This window comes from Centrocercus urophasianus, unplaced genomic scaffold, assembly GCF_019232065.1.
Source record: "Centrocercus urophasianus isolate 14NV4802_14NV808 unplaced genomic scaffold, USGS_Curo_1.0 seq_28, whole genome shotgun sequence".
NCBI classification, from domain to species: Eukaryota; Metazoa; Chordata; class Aves; order Galliformes; family Phasianidae; genus Centrocercus; species Centrocercus urophasianus.
This window is the reverse complement of record NW_024884844.1, coordinates 7,600,612-7,624,197: the sequence shown is the minus strand read 5'-3', so window position 1 is coordinate 7,624,197 and position 23,586 is coordinate 7,600,612. Positions and strand designations below refer to the sequence as shown.

General features: G+C 43.4%; 3 protein-coding genes across 5 annotated transcripts in view; 2 read left to right on the top strand and 1 right to left on the bottom strand.

Moving 5' to 3' along the window:
* The window catches only part of NCKAP5 (NCK associated protein 5), a 192,181-nt gene extending 190,850 nt beyond the window's left edge, over positions 1 to 1,331 (top strand). For both annotated transcript variants that reach the window (XM_042827394.1, XM_042827393.1), the window contains exon 17: positions 422 to 1,331. In XM_042827394.1, coding sequence (XP_042683328.1) covers positions 422 to 703 — 282 coding nt within the window. In that variant the 3' untranslated portion in view covers positions 704 to 1,331. The remainder of the gene's footprint in view (positions 1 to 421) is intronic.
* Positions 1,332 to 2,447: 1,116 nt separating this feature from the next.
* Positions 2,448 to 18,040, top strand: LYPD1 (LY6/PLAUR domain containing 1). Its single transcript, XM_042827300.1, has 3 exons — positions 2,448 to 2,521; positions 3,086 to 3,223; positions 16,256 to 18,040. The coding sequence occupies exons 1-3, from the start codon at positions 2,470 to 2,472 to the stop codon at positions 16,489 to 16,491; spliced, it is 426 nt and encodes a 141-aa protein (XP_042683234.1). The 5' UTR covers positions 2,448 to 2,469; the 3' UTR covers positions 16,492 to 18,040.
* GPR39 (G protein-coupled receptor 39) overlaps positions 15,566 to 23,586 on the bottom strand; it is a 66,292-nt gene continuing 58,271 nt past the window's right edge. For both annotated transcript variants that reach the window (XM_042827298.1, XM_042827299.1), the window contains one exon: positions 15,566 to 17,583. In XM_042827298.1, coding sequence (XP_042683232.1) covers positions 17,063 to 17,583 — 521 coding nt within the window. In that variant the 3' untranslated portion in view covers positions 15,566 to 17,062. The remainder of the gene's footprint in view (positions 17,584 to 23,586) is intronic.

Here is a 23,586-nt window from a genome sequence, read left to right as displayed (position 1 = left end):
TTTTTTTTTTTTTTTTTTTTTTTTTTTTTTTTTGGCAGACTCCAAATTCTTCTTAGACAAATACCCGTTTAAACATAACCCCCAAAGTATTCTTAGAGGAGAAGATGTAAATTACTGTGAAGATGCTGAAGATGCTTAACACATACAAATCTAGGATATGTACTTTAATGTTAGTAGCACTGTTTTGTATTTGGAGTCTCTTGGAGTCCTCAGCAGAAGCTATGAGACAATCATAGCTTTGAAGCTGTGATTTATCCTGAAACGGGCATTAATGTTCCATTTAATTACAATGGAGATTTAAGTATCTAATAATCTATTTCTTCTAACCCTTTGAACTTTGGAAAGATGGTAATTAACGGTGTAGTAGAACAACTTTCTTTTCTAAGAAATATGTTTCTAATACTTTTCTCACTTATTACAGAAACTGAAGCAAACTGAAGAAACAAAAGAAGATTCTCAGACTAGATTATCTAGAATTTCCCTGGAGTCTCTCAATAAATTTAACAGCAATAACGTACTTCTATTAGAAAAGGAGAAGAACTGCCTGAACAAAGCTGAAGGACAAAAGGAAGAAAGCGGAAAGAAGGAAGCATCTTCCTTAAACAGCTCCGAAAGGCAGGACGTGGACAATTTGGAGTCCCTGAGCGATTCTCTGTACGACAGCTTCTCCTCTTGTGCCAGCCAAGGCTCTAACGACGTGTGAGGGCGCTTTCAGCCGGCTGCAAAGGGAGCACTTACGGAGCTGCGAGCGGGCAGTGAGTGCGGAGTAGGAGCAGAACTCAGCCCGTGTCACTGTGCCCACGGCAGGCTGTTCGCAGCTTTGGTCTTCGTGACGCAGCAATAAGGAAGGCAGCACCGCATTTGTCTCAGTACAGGAGACTCAGTGCTCCACACAAGTGACTACACAGAGAAAAGTCTTAATTTTGCACTTTTATGAATATTTGTATAGGTGTAAATATTTTGGAAAGATATATTTGTAGGGAGAGATGACAGCAATAAATATTACGTTGGTGCTATGCTCCCGTAATGGCAGATTACTGACTTAAATTGATGTTAATATTAACCAGAAAAGTTAGTAGATTTTTTTTTTAAAGATTTATACTTATTCTGGTCTTAAAACTATGTAGAAACACTGTGTGTCCATAAACCTGAGCCTAGCGAATCATGTGTAAGGAACTTTGCAGACACCTTTTGCAAAATATATTTTTTATTTTTAGTGCAATTCCATGCAAGCGCTCTGGGGAAAGGTGCATTTCGGCTACAGTGTCGCCACAGGTGTGCTATTGCAGAAGGTGTTTACTTTCAGCATGGCGAGCACACGAATAACGGGGCGGTGCTGCTGCTGGCGCGGAGTGCTCAGCTCACGTGCAGGCTGGGAAGGACGGGGTCGGAGCACTGCGCTGCTCTCCACCTCCTGCCATCATCGCTCCCCATCCGTTCCCGAATCTTGTGCTGTCTTCTGTCCCCGTTTTGTCCTCATTAAACCGTCAGCTCTGCAATAGTTGGTGGTGGTGACGCGTGAGGAGCGGTGGGCACGAGCCAGCGCCGCTCAGCCGGGCGCCTGTTTTGCGGGTTTTGTTTTTCTACAGAGGCTGTTTCTACGTGAGGGAAAGTCTATTTCAAAGGTTCGGTGTATTTTTTCGAGATGTGAAGTATTTATAACTGCTTTTTGTACAGCGACCTGTGAACCAGATATATTTGGGCTATTTCTGACCCCGCGGTTTCTCCAGCACCTGTTAATCTACGAAACGACACTGTATCGTCTGCGTTAATACTTCGTGCAATTTGTTCTAAGTCATTCCGCTGTAAACTCGCGTCGACTTTGAAGAGATTTTCACCGATTTTCTTGAATAAACCTCCTCCTGTGCACGCGGGGCTGCGGGAGCGCGTCCCACCAACGGCCGCCGCTCGCGCCCCTCAGCGCGCGCCTCGCGCCGCCAACGGCCGCCTTCGCGCTCGCCCCCTGCGGCTCCAACGGCTCCGGCCGCTCGCGCCGCCTCAGCCGGGGCGGCTCCCAGCGGCGGCCGCCGACGCCCCTTCTCTTTCTCCCTCCGCCTTCGCGCCCAGGTGCGCGCCTGCGGAGGAGGCGGCGGGCGGCCCCCCGTCTCTCAGGCCGCGGTTCCTTTTCGGGGAGAGGGCGACGCCTGCCAGAGGGCGCTGGGAAGCGCCGCGCCCGCGGGGCCGCCTCTCCCTCCCCGAACTTTCCCGTTTCCCGTGCGCGGGGCGGGGATCTCCGCCGGCCGCCCCGCTCCGCCGGCGTCACATGGTGCTGAGGGAGGAGGGGGAGCCGCCCCCCGGCCCTCGAGTTTATTCCAGTCTCGACGCTCAACTCCGGCGGGGCCGGGCGGAGCGGCATCGGGCAGACGCCGCTGCCCGCTTTACGGCGGCTGGGAAGCGGCTCCGAGCGCGGCGCGTCCCTCCCGCCGATGCCCCGCCGTGCCCCACCGCCGGCCCGGCGGCTGCGGGAGGATGCGGCTCTTCCTCCTTGCCGCTACTTTCTGCGGACTGTGCCTGGCTCCAGGTAAGAGGTTCCGCGCCGGCACCCCGAAGGCGAGACCCCTGTGCGGAGCCCGCTGCCCGACCCCGTCCCGCGGCGGAGCGAGGCGCGATCCCCGGCGGGGAGCTGGGATCTGAGGGCTGCCAGGGAGCGGCAGCTCCGCGCGGAGCGCCTCGTTGGGGACGATGTACCGCAGCCGTAATCGCGCGTGGCAAGATAGTAATTAAATCATTTGTCATTAATTAGTAGCTAAGTAAAGCCGGCGGCGCGGCTAAGAGCTGGAAAGCACCTCCCGGCCGGGCTGCTGGCCCGCAGCGCGGATGGTTGCGGCGCGTTGCGCTGAGGGCACCGGTGGGGCTGCAGCCGGAGCCGGGCGCGGGGCAGCGCTGCGCTCGGGGTTTGTGCCGCCTGCTGGTCGCCGCCCGCCCCGCGCTGGGGCCGGGCGCTGCGAGGCGTTTGTGCTCAACTCGTGCTGAGCTGCGATCAGTAACAAGAAATAAGGAACGGTGAGCGCCTCTTCTGCACGTGTTGATTTCATTTTTATTTCCTTATTATTATCGTTCTGAGTGAAACTCCTATCTGTTCCAGGTTTCGGTTTACAAATACAGTGCTACCAGTGCGAGGAGTTCCAGCTAAACAATGACTGCTCCTCTCCGGAGTTCATTGTGAATTGTACAGTGAACGTTCAAGATATGTGTCAGAAAGAAGTAATGGAGAAAAGTTTTGGTAAGGATTTAATAGTTCAGCTTCTGTTTGTGGTGGGGAGCATTTGTTGCTTTTTGCTCCACCCATTCATAGTCTGCAGCTCCAGATGAGTTTCATAGTCCCACCAAAGGGACTCCGCATTTAATTTTTCACACTTCTGATTGACTTTGTGACTCAGTATTTAATTTTTGCCCTTTAAAATTGGTGTAAAAACTGAAGGATGTAAGCCAAATGTTGGTAATGCTGTTAATACACACAGTCTTTGGGGTCTCAGATCTAGTTTCCCTGCATTGGGAAATTAATAACAACAAGTTAGTTTAATCTCATTACAGTTAATTACATGGGTTTTTTTTCCCCAAGAGAAAGAAGAGAGCATTAAATTAGTAATTCCCTCCTTTCTTTTATTTACTTTAGCAGTTCATATACTCTGAAGGTTTGCCCTGTCTGCTTTGCTTTCATCCATAAAAGAAAATATCAGACTAAGAGGGGAGAAGTATATTGTGAATGCTTTTTTGGAGTTTGGGTTGCAATGGGAGGGCACAAATGTTTGCACAGTATTTGCCGTACTCATTTTCTAAGTCTGAAGAGGTTTTGCCCTTACTGTAATTAATACTGAGCTAGCATATTCAGAGATGAATTTGTTCACAAGGAAACCAGCTGCAGTTCTGCTTTGTAACCCTACTGTTTCATGAGATATGCCATAATTTGCTTGTTTTTCAAGTTCCTCCTTGTGGAAGTAATCTGAGAACCCTCTTGGTTTTCAGAACACCATGTTGCTCGGTAGCCCTTCACAGGTGTAGAAGACTGCAGCTTGATTAGGGACCTGCGGGGGATGGGGAAATGTCTGCACGAGTTGGAGTTCCTGTAGCATCCCACTCCTGTTGCAAATAGCTGTTTTTAGGTCTTAAGAAGTGTAAGGTACCCAGTGCTACCTCAGTTTAGATGTAACCATTACACGGAATGGCAGTTTTTGGACTTGAGAACCTTGAGTTGAGGGGTACCTGCTCCCCAGCAAAAGAGCCCCCAGCTGAGGGTGCAGCTGCAGAGCATGGAGGTTACTGGTGTAAAGGACTGTTGGGCTGCTAAAATAAATGAGGCTGGGTCGGTCCTTCTTCAGGGACAGCAGAGCCCCTCTCTTCCTTGCTAATGAGCGCGGTCTCTGTCTTGAGCTGTAATGCATGCTCTTTGCATTTGGAAACCATTCATTAGTGCTTTCAAGATGCTCACCCATGATCTGTTGCTGCTTGTGCTGGTAGTCACAGATGACTGCATTAAGAATAATACAGAAATAATGATGATTGTTGTTAACTGCCAACAGTAGCTGCACTGCTGGCACTTTGTTTTGTCTTGGGTAACACCATCCACAGTTCTGTTTCTGAGCAGTATACAGCTCTCCAGCAGAGAGAAAAAGATACACGTTTGAAGAGAGATTAATCTCTTTAAACTGCATGTTATTGCAGCATTTTATTTCAAGTTTACTTGTAAAAGATAGCACTGATATGAGATGGTTTATGGCTTACAAGGTACTTTGAAAGTCTGAGTGTTTCTAAATGAGTATTTAAAAGCTTTGCTACCTGCACACTAAAGAGATTCAATGGTAATTTTAATAGGTTTGAATTGATGCAGTGGCAGTGTGATGTGCAATCAATGTGGTACATAGGCATGTGTAGAAATACCTCTCCTTAACAACGGTCACTTTTCTCAGTTCATCTTAACATGTGTGTGTGTGTGTGTGTGTGTTTATATTTTCAAATATCGCCCTCGGGTCCTTTGTGTTTCGATTCAGTACCATCTCAGAATGCATCAGCCTGCCAGAAATGTGTCTGTAATCTCTCTCCCTGGGAGTGCTGGGAGAGTTCTTTAAGTCAAGAACACTGCTCACATGTTCAAGTGCAATTCTTCTTGATAAGTGTGTGCACACACCTGTGGGTGGTCAGCCATGTGCCTTCTCTCAGATTGGCAGGCAAAGCCGCAGCCTGGCCACTGTGAGCGTGGCATGCTGAAAATGCTGCTTGGAACTGGTTAGATAGATTTCAGATGTGCAGGGATACATAGCTTGTCCTTATTCCTGTGAAGAAATTGATTTGCAACTTGTTTCTGTGCAATTTTGTACCATCTCTAAGCTGATTCCTGGATTTTCATTTTAGGAGAGAGCTAGCATGCAGTGCATAGCAGGTACTCCTGTTTGGTTTTGTTTAATTTACTTCCATAAGTGCAGTCCTTATTCACTTTAAGTTAAGAGATTGTAAACTTCAGCTAGTGAATAAATTACAATTTTTAACCCAAGTATTTCATATTGAGTAAAACTTAGAGTGCTAGCATGGTTTCTCTGTTATTCTGTCAGTTCTAGAGAGAATTGGCTGTAAAACAGAGATGATTCAGTTCATCATCCTTCTTTGTTTTGTTTTTTTTTTCCTAATTGATATTTAAATGGGAGTAGTATAAATGCCTTCTTCTCACAAGTTTTATTTAATAATTCATTCTATGTCTACCGTGCATCTCATAACTTCAGCTTTCAGTGATAAGCAACAGTCAAAGAAGCCAAAGTGTTTCAAATGTGGATTTTAATTTATAATAGACTTGTGTGTGAATTTTCAACCTGGAATATGAAATATGAGAATTTGCATTTATTTGACAATGCAATCTCATAATTAAAGTTTTTCCTCTTTACTAGATACAGTCAGAGGAGTATAATTTAATTTTTGTAGACCAACCCTTTTTTGTGCTTAATAAAACATAGCTGTGAAAGTAAGCAAAACGTTAAAAGTTTGTTTTAAACTATACTTGAATGCAATACACTGAGATGTAGTTTAGGGTCTGAGTCAGTAACCTGGTGGCCCATCACCTGTCCTCTGTAATGTGCTTTGCTCTGTTTGCCAGTGAGGGGCTCACTGGCTTCAGGGTGCTGGTGTGCCTACAGCCTGGTCCCCAGCTTGCAGCCAGTGACTTCTTTCTTACATGTTTGGTTACACAGTGATGCTTCTTTCATTCAGCTTCATTTCTCTACTAAAATTCCTGCAATTCCTGACTCTATGCAAGCTTTTTTTGTCTACATTGTAAATAGCTCCTTATGACTGATAGCAGTGAAGTGAACCACTCCTCCTTAGTCCCTATAGTGTCAGTGCTTGCAATACTACTATGTTCTCTCAGCACGTTTTCAGTTTCTGGAGAAGCGTTCTCACGGAGTGAACTTCAGCTCCAGGTAAGAGACGCGTAACAGCAGCAGAGAGTCTCTAACCCAGAGCTTAAAAAGCATCTGTTGTTGTGACAGCCCCTGATGGGAGTAGCTAGCAATGCAGGTTTTAGTCACTGGTGTTCTGAATTAGCTGGGCGGCTGTGGCATCCCAGCTGTTCTATTATTAGGTAGGAACTTGCTTCATTGCACAAGTGAAAATGATTTGAGAATCGAGCAGTAATTAAGCATGCATCTAAGTGGTAACGTGAGCTGGTGTAATTCTGTCTTTCCTGCAAAGATTGCTATGGCAATTTACATTTCTGTTGCGCTTTGGGGATCTGTCAGTATACAGAATTAGAGAGTTTGTCAAGAAAATGACAAAATATTTGTCTCGCTTAAGCAAAGTTGTGTTTAAAAATTTTGCTGGGGTAAGTTTGATGCAGTTGTGTTACTGTTCTGCTCCAGTGGGAGATACAGAAGGACAGCGTTCTACTTGAGAAGTAGAACCTTATAATTTAACATGTTAAATTAATGTCTTAAATATATACATATAGATAGATAGAAATGACTGCTTTCCCCTTGAAGAGGGAAGAATGGTGAGCGTGGGGCATGGCACTGAAGGCCACGTCAAGTAATTTTTGTCCCACAGAAATTAACCTAAGGGCTACGTTTGTAGTGTGTTCTTTAGCTGGAAATGCAGGTGTTTGGGATCAGCATAAATGAAGTGTCTGACCAAGTTCTTTTGTACAGGGACTCCCCTTGCTTGTGGAATTCCCCATGGCACGCTCCATCATCCTGCTTGCCTCTCACCTTTCCCTCTCTGAAGTTTTAACTCAGTTATTTACATCTTGCTGCATTTTGGAATATATGCAGGAACAAAGAAGTCCCGTGGTGTACTGGGATCGGGTGGCTTGTATTGATGGTGTGCATGAGTCTATAATGCACACGTGCTGTTATACAGATGTCATAGGAAGCATACTGATAATGAAGTTTACTGAGGGCAGGAGCTCAGCCTACTGAGCATTAAAGCTGATCTAAAACCTATTTAGGGAAAAATGAAACTTGCAATATGAATAGCTTAGAAAGGAATTGAGCATGAAGGATGAGACCATCAACCCAGAAAGGCAGCAAATGCAAATCTCGCAGAGCTTACTGTAAGCAAACCTGCCTGTGTGGATGTTCTGAGCAATATACCTTGTGCTTAATATACTTGTAAGTATACTTTCACAAAATAGGTTTTTACTGTTTTGTTGTTTTTTGGGGTTTTTTTTGAGAGGGATATGGTGTTTTGTTTTTTTTTCCAGTAGTAAGATTTGATGTTTTAAGGCACCTTCATATATGAAACAAAAATTGTTTGAGGTATTTGCAGTGGATTTGGAAAACAAACTCATTATTTCCTATTGATCTGCAATAAGAAACTTCTTCCTGGCTTGCAATGGCCCTTCACGTGTATTTACACTGTATATAATCCAGTAATGTAATTAAAGCAATTACTGTAATTGCATGCTTTAGAGTAGTGCATGGGAGTAACAGGAACAAGATGATTCTTGTTCCTGTTGAATTGCACGTATTTCTAGCTCAGTTTTGGCTAGCCAGTCATCTGATTTATCAGGCAGGGGGAACTAAAGTGTCTTAAGTTGTGCCCTTACATGGCCTATGTTAAGCACTTTACCTGTGATTGATTTATTAATCTCACTGCGTTGCTGCTGTGCTTAAGTTGCTGTGTGCATGGCTGTTCAGGATTACAGAAGCACACGCTCTTCTCTCTTTTCACTTACAGCACCCGTTAGGACATACGAACTGCATTTTTGTATCAAGAGTAAATTACATTCTGGTATGCACGTATTGACTAAATGATTTAAATAGCAAACAAAGTTTAATGTCTTCAGAATAGCTGTAGCCATTAAAGTTTTGCAGGTAATAACAGTATCCCCAGAGTCTGATCAGAACCAGTAGAGAACATTCACTGTTTTTTCTTCACACTCTCTTTCGGTTAGAACGTATCAAAGCAACTCAAAAGAACTTGTGATATTGCACTTGACTTTGATTTTTAAAAACCTTTTTTTGGAAATGGGGGAAAAAAGCTTACCATGTATATACTTGCCATATATAACATCATGCTTCAATCTGTTGGTTTTTCAGTGAAATGAAGACATAATAACCAACACTGGAAACACACAGTTCACTTCTGATGCTGACATGCATAAAAGACATGCAGTGTATGTTGTTAATTTGTACTGCATGCTGAAAACTTCTAGCTGTGGATATATTGCCAGTCAGAAACGCTGCCCAGATGCCGAAGCTTTCCTCGGTAAATTGCTTCTAATCTCTGAGTTGCCTTGGAAAACTTCCAGACATTTGATGAACTAAGGGTGTCAGCTGAGGAGAAATTATGGCCAGTATTTAATAGATTGCTGTTCTGACTGCCTTTAAACACACAAGAGTAACGGAGTTAACAGTTCAAGCAGTTTATGACTCGAAAGTCATCACAAATATTCGAGTGCAGAAGTAATGAAGGGCTGTATTATTGAAAGGAAGTTGTGCTATCTGGTCCAGTGCATTTCATTTTTCTCAGGATATGGACAATAGCTTTTTATGTTTTTCTTTCTCTCAGATTTGTATGAAAGGTATACAAATGAGTTTTGGGAGGATAAAAATGCCCAGAGCCTGGTGCCTCTTAAACCTCCTTTAAGATGTTTCTCTTGCACGTCACACACAAATGAGTCTTCGTTCCCAAAACCTTTGCTCTGCTGTGCCCCTCTTTGTCTTAGCTTCCAATGATCTATTAAAATGTGAGCAGATATATTTTAATTAGACCTGAATGGTTTTCATCTCCATCTTTCACTTGTAGACTGGACACATTTAAAGACTTGATGCAACCCATTTTGCCAGAGTGGCAGACTAGCAATGATGCTTTGAGTGTGGGGAAAAAGACGTACACAAACAGGTGAATCTTGTTCTGAAAGTAAGCAGGTTATAAAACTGTGGGTGTAATATAACTAAAAATAAAAGAGGTGAATGGATTTCAGCAATACTGGCACACCATCATAAATGTAAGACATTCCAGTGCAATTGGTACTCAGCAGGATGCATCAAGCCTATTTGCAAGTAACATTTGTTGAGTCTTAGTACACAAGTATATCACTTGAACATTTGTAGAAACATAAGGACAGAGGATTCCCAGTTCATTTACTCAGATAAGAGTTACATAAAGAAAAATGCTAATATGGGATCCTGAAAGTGAAGTCCAGGTTCACCCCTCTTGCTAAAAGATAAAGTATTTTTTGATTGTGCTATCCGAAGCACTTCCTTTCCTGGTAGGAGAAAAGGATAGATGATGGAGGACTGAACTTCCTTGAAGTCTCGAAAGATTGAGAGATTCCATGTGCTAATGCTTGACTCTAAGTTGCCATTAGTGAGCAGAGATATTAGTTCAGACAGTGGAAAACAAAGAAATTAGGTAAGCAGATGGAAGCTGAGCTTTGACTTATGGTTTGTTGCCTCCTATTGCTTTAAACAACAAAAAATAAAAACGATGATACCAGCATTAGCAGCTGTACCTAACTCCCTCAGTCTATGCAACTCTGCGTAGCTTAATGCTTTGCTTCTGCTTTGTGATGCTGCTTTGTGCTGTTATTCTCTTTATTAAAGATGCAATACCAGAATTGGTAATGACTTACAGGGAGGTATCATAATAATGCAAATCCTTGTCAACAGTTGTCCAGTTTTCTCCTAACACAAGTAAATTCAGCACGATGACATAGCACTTGAGGGTCAGAATCAAGAGTGCAGTCTTTCATTGTCAAAAGCCTCCTATTAGTTTTCATGAACAAGTTCAAAACTCTGAAATATAGGAGTATTTGTGAGCATAATGAGTAAGCTTTCATAGAATATTACAATGAAAATAGGCTAATATGCCCAGGTAGGTTCTGTTGGTTTTGTTTTCTTTCAGAGTGATACACTCCCTAAGAGTCTAATTGCATGGATATGCTTTTATCTTGCCTGCTGAATGCATCAAAGGAAGGAGGTAGGAGGAAATAGCTGTGGTCCTAAAACAAAGGATTAAACATCAGGAAGCATGTCACCTAGCTTTGTGAAAGAGTTCGGGTCATTTAATTTCAGTGCCTGAGTTTTTTAACCTAGAAACCACTGTTTATGGGTGCCCATAGTATATAATTAGTTGTTTAAAAGGCAATTAGTAAATTTCATGAGAATTTCTAGCAAGGTGCAAATTATTTAAACCACTCGTGAACTCCAGAGAAAGCTGGGAATATGGGATAGGAGGAGTTACTGTAAGGTGAAACGTAGAGGACGTGGCTGGATATGGTCACAGTGCACGCCAGCTTAAACTCATTTTCTTCCTAACACTGCAGTTACAATCGTAACTGAAAGGAATCAACTCTCCTGACATAGATTGTTTTAAACCAATATAAACACAATCCAGCTGAAACTATGACTGTTTGTGACGTGTGCTTCCACAATGATTTCTTTTCAACATCAAGTCACTTCTGGAGATATTTAGGGCCTTACTAAATATTGCTAATTGTTTATCTCTAGAGGGCAAATGACAATAGGATCTGCTGCATCTGTCTCTATATGAAGTACACGGAAAGGTACCAGCAAAGGAGTAGACAATTATAACTGCAGAACTGCTGAAGATGGACATAAAAACAAATATGAAAACTAAGAATTAGAACTTAGAAACCCGTTTGTGAGTATTTTAAAACCAATTTTCAAGTTTACTGATACAGCAAAGTCCGGAAATAGTCATACTGTATATTATATGTCCCTCAGTAACGGATGGATGATATGAAATGTTTACATGTTGCTGTAGAGTAAGTTGTCATTTTAGCTTTCAGCATCCATCAGAGATCTTTCATAATTCCTACTGGATGCTGAAGTTCCCTCGGCTGGAGGGTAAGCAACAGTTCAGGATGAGAAGGGAAGGATGGCACATATAATCAAACATGCAGTGTGGTTAGGCAGACAAGGGATCAAGTTGAAGCAAAACAGAAAGGAAAACTTCAGGGTTTACCAGGACCTGAAAATTGGTGGTTGTGAAGTAAGGTACTCCAAGCCTGCTAAGGGGACTTTGTGACTGCTCAAGGATGCTTACTTGGACCTTCATAGGACCTGAAGCTTCTTCTCATGCTCCAGAATGTTCTGTCTGATGCGGCAGGCATGCTGGGGCTATGCACAGAATGTGTGGAAGGCGTTGCAGAAGACAAACATGGCTTTATGCCTACAAAGCTGGATATTTATAAGCACTGTAGCAAATGTTTGGGGGCTTTTTTTATTGTTTGCATTTGTAGATGTTTTTGTTTTACTTCTGCTTTTTTTCTGGTGGGAGTTGCTAGTCTCATCCATTATACAGAACATTTGGCTTGGAAATGTTTGCATTGGGCTAAACATCATCACCTACTTTGATGTGAGCTAAACTTGCAGCTAAGAGTTTTGTGGCCATGGACAGTTCTGTGGTAATAAAAGTACTGCAGTTTCCTGCTGAAATGTACCTGTTCAGGAAATAGCTTAAGACTTGTTGGGTCTCCAAGTGGGAAGGTGACTATCTTCTTTGGAAATGAGGTCATGAATCTTTGAATTGTATCCTAGCTCCCTATTTTGGCTTCAAAGATTGTTTGTGTTTGACTGAAGGAGTCTTGAGAGTACGGGTGCCAATCAAAGCTGTTTACAGGATTATGGTGGGCTTTTTGACTGCAGAGGTTTGCTCCTTTTTCTCTGTACCTTCTACAAAAGAAGAGTTTGAGGTGCATAGTAAGTCTCTTTTTAAAGAGCTAAGAAAAAAAGTTTGGGTATTCAGGTGCTTTTTGCATATGGTCTAAGAACTAGATGTTATGTCAGCTCTTTTGGTTGTTCTGGAGATGTGTTTAGCTGTTAATGTTTAGAGGACGGGCTTTGCAGACAGGGCACTCAGAAGAACTTTGACTTTGTAGATTTGAGTAAATTGTAGTCTGAATTGTTTGGTGCCATCATGTGCATATGGCTAAAACTGAGCACCAGGGGGTGGATGCACAGAGCTAAGCAGTGGTTAAACAGTGGCTTTGAGTGTTATGCCATAGTACTTGGGTGTGTGTCTGTGTGGATGTAGATAGGAAAATCAGTACTAGAAAGGAGCTATGAAAACGCCTTTAGACTTGTATTTTCATCACTTAAGTGTATGAAATAGGGCAGAAATCTTACAGAAAGATGGTTTAGACCTTGATGCTTTCAAAGTGTACGACCATGCAGAACAGACAGGAGGGTAATGTTGGCTTGCTTAACCTAAGAGTAAAATGTCAGTGCTTGGTTTAACCTCAGTGTTGGATTTTTTGTTCATTTTAATGCACTTAACAGCAGGCGCATGTGATACAACAGAAGGGAGAGGAATATTGTTGCACAGATACTCTAACCTAGTCTTATTCCCTAGCTTCTTCATATTTAAAATAGATCTTGAGCAAACTTCACAAACCTTGAGGCTGAAGTGAAGGAAAATTAATCTGTCAGTAGTAGATATTTCATAGTAAAGCATCTTTATAGTACACACACAAATACATAGCCCACACTGCTGTCAGGGCCTTGCTAAATTGGTGAGAAAGGCTGAGTTAGTTGGTACTCAGCCTTCAAGTGACTGAGCACAAATGTGGTAGCTGAGTAGGCAGCCTGCAACGACACTGTCCCAGTAAAAGCACAGTGTAAAATGTAAAGCCTCTTTGCCTAGTCAGCAATTCAGAACACTCTGAGATAGAAGCTCTTTAAAGAAGCTCAACAACTGTATTTCTAGGTGATGCATTAATGAAGATATCAAGCTGATTGCTCAAGCAAGAATATCCAGTAATTAGTGGTTATGTCTGTAGTATGAGCCTCATGAAGCAGATAACCACTTTGGAGCACTGCCTGCCATTCAGGCTGCTGGTGGCAAATGGTTCTGGAAGATCTCAGAAATAGTTTCAGAACTGGATCAGTGTTACCATAAAACCCTGCAAGAGCAGAGTGTCAGTAAAGAAGTCCTTGAGACATAAAAGCAATTCATCTAGACTTAATGCAGAAAGGGCGCTGACGTCCTGCCGAGCTCAGGGAGTGAACAGCAGTAGCTGGGGTGTATTAACCTGCAGCTGGAGTGAGGAGATGGTGTTTCTGGCACAGAATCACAGAAGCCAGTTATGCCAATTGATTTTCTACCACAACTAAACAGGAATCATAATACGGTGGGAAGGAGGCTCAGGAGTATTTTCTGCCTTTACTTATTTCATACTGTTTAGACTCCTATTTCCTTCACGCTCACAGTAAAATATACATATATATGTGAAATTGTGGCTGCAGTGTTTTTAAAACATCATTCTTGTAATGTTGTCTTTTCTCCCATTAATCTTCTATGCTTGTTTTCATTATATCTTGCCTTAAAGGTACAGCAGAACTACAAGAAAAGCACAGCCATTTCATTCTGATCGAGTTTAGTTCATGCCCAATGCCTCATAAATTCTAGGAAGCATAATTAGTGGATAATGACAGTTGATTTGTGAGCTCAAAAGGATCCATCAGTACTTAGAGGAAAAAGTTAGCACGTGGAGGGCATGTCTCAGCCACACAGCTATCAAAAAACTGATGGTGCGGACTTTTTTATGGAAGTAATTTGTTACAATTTGGATTATTAGAGCTAGAAATGGGACTAAACAATCATTGGTGAGCGGAATTCCCAATTGGAAGAAATATCTTACGGAAAAGACACAAGAAGCATTACAATATGATTTTATTACTAGTTAGATTATTTTCTCTATTTAGGCATGAACACAGTCCATCTGTGCATGAAACCCCAATGCTGAAGCCACAAAACACTGATCTTTGCAGGAACGTTGGGTTTTGACTTCAAAAAGAGCTCAGGATTATTCTGCGCAATCTATCCTGGAGAATGGAGCTGCTGTAAATGCACAGCTACGCTGCAAGAGTTGGATCTTTGCAGGAGAGGCCTCCTGGATCTGTCTGGTGAACACAGTGCGTCAGAGTGCATTATCTAATTGTTCACTGAGCGATTCTCATGGCCTAGCCTGCTGAATATTGCAAAGTATATGATACCGCAGGGACTTCAGTAAATCACTTAGTATTGTGAGAAGGCCCTTTCCTGTGAAAAGGAAATGGCAGGAAGAGAGTGATGCACAGAACAATGGGAGTAGGAGATCTGCCAATGTCAAAAGCTTTTTGCAGGCGTGATCAGGAGAGAGCCAAACTTGCCGCTCATGCGGAAGATGTGGAATGGCTGAGTTAGGTGAGTCTTTAGCTGTAGGGAAGGAACAGAAGATGAGGTGCTTAGAGGTGGGAAGGCAATCACTGTGCTTAATTCCACTGAGTTCCTTTCTCAGGAGTGAAAGGGGGAGAAAAAGGTTGATCGCAGCCATGAGGAGGTTCATGTCTGTCTCAGCTATCAGAAGACTTTGGACAAAGTGCCGCATCTTTGTGGGAGAGGTGAGCCTATCGGCAGCACAGCTGAGGCCCGTTGGCAGTGGTTTGTCAGCAGACACAGCTCTCTTCTTTTTGCAAATTCTAACAATAAAGATTGTGCCTCTCGATCGCTGTGCCTTTGCTGCTACAGTTAGAGCAGTGTGCATATCCTCCTCCTTCTTGAGGAAAGACTCTCCCTGCTGTGCTGATTGATTGAAGCTCACTGCACACCAAGAAAGATTTAACGCTGTCTTGAGGGCGTCTCTTTGTAAGTTTAACTTGACAGCCCTAAAGCGCGTTTCAGAGTTTGAATTTGGGGCAGGAGGGAGAGCACAACACAAGGAAGCCTCCGTTATGTCTGGATGCAGCAGTGTTGTGACAATACAAAAGAACTGCTTTAATTAAAATTGTCTGAAGACAGGAAATCTTTCTTTTTGAGCATAACCCAAATAAATGGTATTTTGCTGCTCTTTACAGCACTTAGTAGTGTGGTGGCAGTTGCTATTGCAGAAATATCTACTGCAATGTATCGCACTGTTTGTTTCCACAGTCCCCTCCCTGAAGTCCCCCTGCAGGAGGTGCAAGTTCAGTACCCATGGGTTATATTCTTCTGTTGTTCCTTTGAAGTCTAAATCGTTGTATTTAAAAACTTGGTGGAACCGCACAACCACGCTTCAGGTAGTGGAGGCACTGTTGTCTGAGGGAATCCTGGTCCATGCTCTTTAAGAGGGAAAAGAAATCACTTTGAGAATCCCGTGTTCTAAAGGAATTATGGTTTTTATTATCCTTAAAAATGTATCTTTTTTTACAAACACAAGACAATACTGGCAGACTTCCTTTTTATGTATGTTAAAATGCTTTTATAAATAAGGCTTTCAACTCAGGAAAGCCATTTCTGTCAAAACATAAACTTTTTGTTGAACTATTAAACCTCAAAGAGTAAGAACTGAGACCACCTGGAAAAGTACTGATAGTCAGCCTCCTTTTGCTGTTGGTAACTTGTCTGGGTAACAGTGGCAAGGAAAAAAAATGACCAAAATACAAATTAACAACACAGAAAACTGTAATTATTCAGACACCTTCATTCAGGTGTTCAACAATGGAAATAACTTCAGAATTTACTGCATTCCAGTTGTAGCTATTCAAACAGCATGATCCAAAAGATGAGAAATTCTGTTATAAAAGGGATGTTTTGATATACATTATATGAATCACGTTTGTAGTGGTTTGTTGGTTCCAACCAGAATCAAATAAAAGAAAAATCCCAAACGTGGTGGCCGTGGTTCTCCTGCAGTGCAGAGCTGTTTGCTGTGTCCCAGCCGAGGTGTGTGGCTTAATCACCAGCATTGCTTTGGAAACGTAAACTGTTCTGCAAGAGTTTTCAAGTATGAATCATAAAGGAAAGCTATGCTCATGTCAAGCTAAGTAACCTTTGTTCTGTGCCACAGGAATCATGTATCGCAAATCCTGCGCGTCTTCAGCAGCGTGTCTGATAGCTTCTGCTGGATACCAATCTTTTTGCTCTCCAGGGAAAGTGAACTCTGTGTGCATCAGCTGCTGCAACACTCCGCTCTGCAATGGACCCCGGCCGAAGAAGAGGGGGAATTCTGGTGTGAACCTGAGGGCACGCGTGATAACCACCGCTCTGCTCCTTAAATTATCTCTCTTGTTTTTGTATTGCTAAACTTCGAGCAAGTTTCTTGTCCTGACGTAATTTATTCTATCTCCTCCTTTCTTCAAAGACACTGCAATTATTTTTATTTGTTTTTAAGTCCCTATCAACAGCGAGGGAAGTTCAGCAGCTGTGGGGAAAGAGGCTGATACTTCTGGCAGCTAATGCAGAAACCGGAACACAGGAAGTTCCATCCTAATGCAAGGAAGAACTTTACTCTGGAGCACTGGAACAGGCTGCCTGGAGAGGTTGTGGAGTCTCCTCTAGAGATATTCAAGACCCACTTGGATGCTTTCCTGTGTGACCTGCTGTAGGGAGCCTGACTGAGCAGGGGGGTTGGCCTCAATGTCTCTAGAGGTCCCTTCCAACCCCTAATATTTTCTGTGATTGTGTGATTCTGTGAATTCTGTTAGCAGGTTGAGATTTTTTAAGTGCACACTGGAAATTCAACAGCAGGATATGGAACTCCTGTTCTTTTTGCATAACTGGAACCAAATCCATTGTATTATTAAGATGTAGTCAAGTCCTTGGCCACTTCAGTTCACGTGTTTTGATGTTCATTGCTGCCCACTGCCTTATGAAGTCATACTTCATGTTCACAAAGGCCATTCTGTGCATCTGGGCCAGGCTTTGAGCTCGTCTCTAGTGGCACTACTTCCAAGCTGTGCTCCTGCAATTCAAGATCTGGCTTCTGCAGACTGCAGTCGGGGTTGGCCTCATTCTGAGAAGTACCTAAACCTTTGCTATTGCTCCTTGTGGAAGAGCTGCGCTTGGAGGAAATGAAGAGCAGTGGGCGTAGAGACCGGCTGCTCCTTGCTCTGGAGCTCAGGTTGGCTCTGAGGAACTTCTCTTTGTTGGCGTGCTCTATTGTCAGGTGGCAGCGGAGGACCTGCAGAAACACACTGCGGAACTGCTGAGAAGAGATGTTGTACAGCAGGGGATTCACCACGGAACTGAGATAGAAGAAAATATCAGCGATGGGAAGGAGAATGATGTATGCCCTGAAGTAGGGGACGGTCCAGTCCTGCTTTGGTTTAGCAGCAGCCATGATCCTTCTAATCTGGTTCGGCATCCAGCATATTGCCAAGGTTGCAACGATCAGTCCTATGAGCAAAAAGAGGGAGAAGTGTGAATACTTGGGTGGGGGGGAAGCATATGGTATGAAGTATCAGTTCTGCACTTACTTGTTAGGAAATAATACCAATTTTTCACTGTTTTGCTTAACAGCTTTTTCTGCCAGCAGCATTTTTTGTTTGTTTGGGTAACTTACAAGGTCATTGCAGCGTATAAAATGCTACGACAAAAGACTGCACAGTGCTTGGATAGTGGTCCTTTGTACCTGTTTTCATTTATTTATTTTCCATGTTCTTTCATCAATACCTGTATCTTTGGAAAGAATGGATATTTGGTTTGCTCTGCATTCCTACATTTCTTATGTTTTTCCCTTTGCTTTGGAAAAGCAAACAAAATAAATAGAACCGATAGCCATATAAGATCAGGCAATACCCAGAAGAGATCAGATTCTTGTTTGTACTTGACAAAAAAAAAAAAAAACAATGCATAAAAATATATTTGGTGTTATTTTTGGTAAATTTCCTCTTACAGAAGATATTTTTAAGTATGTATGGATCTTTTTATGGTAATTAAGATATGTTGGACTTTCTTAAGAATGGAATTCCAGTGGAATTAAATTATGAATGTAAATGAGAAAAACCCAAGCCTGGTCACAGAAATGTAAGTGGTTTCAGATCATAAATTCTGCTCCAAAACGCAGTATCTGACCATTCTGTATTTATATGTGAATATAAAGACACATTGCTGCATCACTAATGGCATTAAAAAGGGAGTGACTTCAGTGTTGAGAGCTCCATCTCCACAGCCAGGAGGGCTGCAGTGCTATGGCAGAGATGGCACCATTGGCCCTGGAGGGACAGGTGAGTGCTGTGAGCAGGAGGCTGAGCAGGGGCGATGCTGCGGTGCTGCTGACACGGGCACATGCTGGGCATCCCACTCTTCACTTAAAATGCAAGGGAGACAAAATGATTTCTCCTCAACACTTCCCCCTGAAGCTTCTGAAACAAAACATGATCACAAGTTTACTGCTTCCACTTTGTTTTTCTCTTTGCAGGAAACGTGCCTTATCTGAGTGCTTAAGAAGGAGTGGAAGCTGCAGGTTGGCTTCTCTGCTGCAGGTGCGCAAAGTAGTAGAGAGTATCTCAGTGGTGAATGGTTTACACTTCCCACAGACACTTGTTACGCTGTTTATCTCCTCCAGCGTCTTGCCTCCTTTCCCAACAGAAGCACAGAAACATCTTAATTCTTACCTGTCTAGAATGTCATTAAAAAGATCACTGGGAAGGCAATTCTGAAACAGTCCATTATGCAGTCATCTTACTAGTGAGAAGTCACAAATATAAGGGGAAAGGAGGACAGAAAAGAGAAGCAGTTTTTTTCATAACTCTGAAACTGTCAGGACTTAGGAGGCTGTGCACTGGTTCTCTTCACCACTACCACTTTGGGGGTAAAAAAAAAAACAAACAAACAAAAAAAAAAAACACCTTAATGAAAGCCATAGTTACTTTAAAAAAAAAACAAGAACACACGATCTCATTGTATGACAGTTCCCAAATAAAGGTCATCTTTTTGATCATTTGCTTTCATAATCACTTGATGTCACAGTGGTTTTGAGGGAGAAGTACCTGAAAAACACAGCCATGGAGAAATGGATGGGCAGGGAGGAGGCCAGGCAGCTTGTTTTCAGTAGGTGTGACAAGTGCCCTTTGCTGTTTCTGTTAACTCCTCTTACACCCACAGCCATGGGTCCCTGCTCTCATCCCTGTTCGTAGCAATGCTGTGCCTCTCTGCTTGGCTGACTCTTCTCTGACTTCTGCAGCATCTCTGCCATCAGTTAATCTGAACTATTTATTACTCCTGCAAATCTTTTCTGTGCTTTTTTTCTCCGCTGTCAGCAGAACAAATACCCAGACAGCAGTCCTGGCATAGGCCAGCAGACAACAAGAAGCCCCGAGCAGTGACTGCACTGAGTGTTTTCTCCTGCGCAGCTTAAAATTGGGCAAGAATTGTACAGACCTTGATTTGTGGTCGTTGTGCTTACCGGATGGTATCCTTCAAGGGAAAATAAGTTCTATTGTGTAAGTTTTTTTGTTGCTAGTTAGAAAAAGGATATTTCATCATGCTGATTAATAGTTCCCTAAATTGTGACTGATGCTGTGAAAAGCTGTCAGCAAACAGTGCATGCAAACTCAAATGCAGTGCACTAGGAAGTCTCATTTTTCACTTGTATCTGAATTCTTTGTCATTGACTTTTCTTTTTAGTCCAAACTGCCAAATGTCTGAGCTTCCCCCTTATATCCTTCAGACTCTTTTGTTCTGGCGATCGAGTGTTTTGCTGTGTGTACAGCAAGTGAAAAATGAGCTGCTGGTGCCCTTGCATGGTGTGGCAAAGCTCCGGCTTTGAGAAGCAGAAGTCTGTAGAACCTCATCCCTTGCCAGGAATAAGTAATGGTGAATTGTTGCACCTGGAAAAACAAGAAGCATGTACTGCTTCAAACGAGCTGCACCATGTAAGTAAACCTGCTGACAAATTCCCATTATTTTTTCCAGCTGTTCATACTTCCAAGTATGAAGAAGTAAGCCCAAGTGCACCGAAAGAAAAGCTTTACATTCAGACCTTAGCACAGTAAATGTTTTGACTGAATTATTGCTGCAATCAAGTTGAACTCGTATACAGGCTATATAGATTTTAGTCTTGCGATGTAATGAGCAGAAGGTGCTTAAACCACTTCGTCTCAACTTGAATGTAAATCAGAGTGCATCCTGTACCTGTACGTGTGCATTTTCCCCCAGAAGTTGCTGTGTGTTAGGAATTAAACTCTCTTCATCTCATCTTCAACTTTCCCTTCCGCTCCTTATTAAAGTGAAAACAACTCCTACATCCATATTCTTTTCCACTTTCCTGACTTTGTGTTGAAGTGGCAGGCTAGGTGAGAGCAGAAATTGTCCCCTGGAGTAATGTTTATGTACAAAGTAATGTTTTGTTCAAACGACCTCCACCCTTTGTGCCTGAAATTTCCAGTACACATTTGAATCACTCAATTTAATCTTCAGAAAGGCACCAGACCGTGCCTGCAGAGCCCAGGAGCCCTGGTGTTATCTGGAGACTGCACAAGTGACAGCGTCTCCACCTGCAAGTAAGTGTTTGAGCTTATAATTCGTGGAACAGTGGTGCTGATATTGCAGTGTAACAACAACTACAATAAGTAGACACGAAAAGATGCTCAGCTAAACCCACTTACATAGCTAAGCCAAAGTCAGGAAATGCCACATTCAATTAATAGTTTAGTCTAAAAAGAAAAATAAGACAGTCTCTTTTAAAGTGTACAAATTCAACAATTTAAGTTTGGGAATTGTTATTGTAACTTCCCAAAAGTGCATCTTATAGTATTAATTCTTAATATGTGACAAAGGACCATTTAAGTAGTAAAATAAACGCAGCGCTAAGTGCCAATAATAAATAAGCATCACTGGCACAGCACAGGAGCTTGGCAGCCATCTCTCCCTTAGCAATACTTTTTATTGCTCTGAACATTCTCTGGGCCGTAGGGGACTGAATTAAATTCATTATGAACTTCACTGGGAAGGATTTTAAATGCATGCAGACGTCTGGTAGGGTAAAGAGGGCTTCCTTCCACTCCCTCCCTCATTGCACTTCTTCTTCTATTGGACTGATATATTTTTCTGTCTTTTTTGCACCTCAGTGCTTAAATCTGTGTAACAGAGGCTTATAGTCCTACATTTTCCCTCTACCCCAGCCCCTGCCAGCCTGCCCACAGACCTTGAAGTTGTCTAAAGATACTGTCACTAGAAAACGCCAGGAGCATCCTTCATCTGGCTGCCATGGACCATTAACCGAGGCTGACGGGGTCACCCCTGCTTGCTCCCATCTGCCCACGAGGCCCAGCCCTGCCCGCCCACTACTGCTCCACACACACTGCTTGGGTTCAAGCAGAGTTAAGCCTCAAACTTTGGTTTTCTGTAATTTAATCAATAGTGCAAAGGAGGGTTTTCAACATCTGCTTGTAAGCTGACATTTAAATGGCAATTGCCTGTGGAATGCAGGCATATGGTTACTGAGTTATGACTCAAGTGCAGGCAGCCAGGCACTTGGTTCACAGGGAGTTGTTTCAGCACTTGTGACACACTCACACACTTGACCCCTTTATACTCAAAGGCACAGCAGAGCATGAACACCCCACACCTTCGTCACAGCATCTTCCCATCACAGGTAGCAGCTTCCAAGAGACGAGAATATGAGCCCATCCCTCACTAGTAAGTTCACCATTGCCATGCAGTGCTAAGCACGGAGAAAGCTCTTGTCCCTATGGGATTCTGCTAACTGCAGCTCTGAAAACCCAACCACTCACTTCTGTGCTTGGGGTGGTTGGCAGCTCAGTCACCACCAAACTCACCAAACTCCAGACAAGAAAAAACAGAGACTGAATTGCTAATTGAGAATGTTACTTTTGGGAGGTGGGTTTGGAGCATGTATTTATGTATGTTCATTATTTTAACCAGGACTTGGGAATCTTACTTTTCACTGTAAGCATGGACAAAATCCATTCCTCTGCTGTGGCTCCAGCCTGCCCTAAAAAAGTGCCTAGCCCCAAACTGCACCACACAGCAGTCGCTGAGATGCACCTCAGTGCAGCTCCATGCAGCACTGCCTCCCAGCTGCCTGCAGTTGGCTGCATGTGACATGCCAGCCACCATATGCTACCGTGTCTACTGACGATTGCCACTTAAATGTCAGCATCCAAACAGCTGTTACTGAAGTTGCCGCAGCTCTGCCTCATCCCTGAGCAAGGAAAGCAAGGCAGCTGCCCATGTGGCAGCAGGGGCTGCCCCATCAAGGTGCTGTCTGAATATAGCACTGGTATTAATGAAAGCACCCAAATACCATTTCAGCCACACTCGGACACAGTGCCCCACGTATGAGGCAAGTTCAATCTGGGGGCCTGGCCCACTCACTAGTGCCCCATTCACACTCTAATATCAACCTTCTGTAGGCAGCGATTCCCTGCAGCTCTCAAGCTGTCAGCCTGTTCCCCTGGCTCCACACTCCCTCTCAGGATCTGTGAGCGGATCTGGCTCAATTTCAGTGGCACCGAGCAGGCAGGCTATAAAACAAAGGTGGCTCTGGTGCCCTTTCTGTCAGTGACAGGTCACATCACCCAGAAATCAATTGCTCAGCCCTGCGCCCAGTGCCACAACCATCAATAAGGGATTTGCTTGAGTGGGGTCTGTGCTGCATTCCATGTGCGGGATAAAGCATCTGATGAAGATTAAAAGAGGAAAGGAACATTAATATAAACCTCCCTCACTCATGCACATGCAAGTTTCCTTGCTGAAGGACAAACATCGCAGTAAAAGTAAGCACATATTGATGGATGTTGAGGTGAATATAAAAATGTATTAACCTGAGAGATAAATATTGACACTGCTTTGTCTGTGTCAATATTTAGTTCAAGGGACAATAAATTTTGATATTCGCTGAAATGAGTCGATACATGCATTGCTACATACATTTTGTATGAGCTCCACCAACTCTGCTCCTTCCATCCTCAGCTTGCAGACTGGAGATTTGCCATTCAAAAATGCTTCTCTTCCAGGGAGGGTGGTAATACACCAAGTATCCCCTTCCAGCAGTGACTACAGGGTGTGTTTTGAGAAGGTACAGCCAGCATCAAGCTCCCAGTGATAAGGCCCAGCCTCTATTCCCAGCTGTGCTGGGAATGCAGGGAGCGCAGCAGGGGCCACAGACAAACCTGCACACAGTTCTGGCAAACAATGCTTTGCCCTTCATGGAATGAGTTGGCACTGGCCAACAACCAGCTGGCTTTGTAAATGCAGCCTGGGAGAGTTAACCTGTGGTCTGGGTCACACAGTGGGAAACCACATCTGGCAGCAGCTCCCACATCGGGCAGGGATTCCTGCAGCCTGCAGAGAGACCTGGGGCCATCTTGTGCTCACAGTGCTCACCCCAGGGCTCACAGGTGACTCGCTGGTGTCAGGACATGAGGACAGTGC

What these genes read in the sequence shown, in the direction of transcription:
- LYPD1 (XM_042827300.1), top strand. Translation starts at nt 2,470, where the DNA reads ATGCGGCTCTTCCTCCTTGCCGCTACTTTCTGCGGACTGTGCCTGGCT. An exon ending in CGGACTGTGCCTGGCTCCAG is followed by an intron (nt 2,522 to 3,085) that starts GTAAGAGGTTCC and finishes TATCTGTTCCAG; the next exon opens with GTTTCGGTTTACAAATACAG. An exon ending in AGTAATGGAGAAAAGTTTTG is followed by an intron (nt 3,224 to 16,255) that starts GTAAGGATTTAA and finishes TCTGTGCCACAG; the next exon opens with GAATCATGTATCGCAAATCC.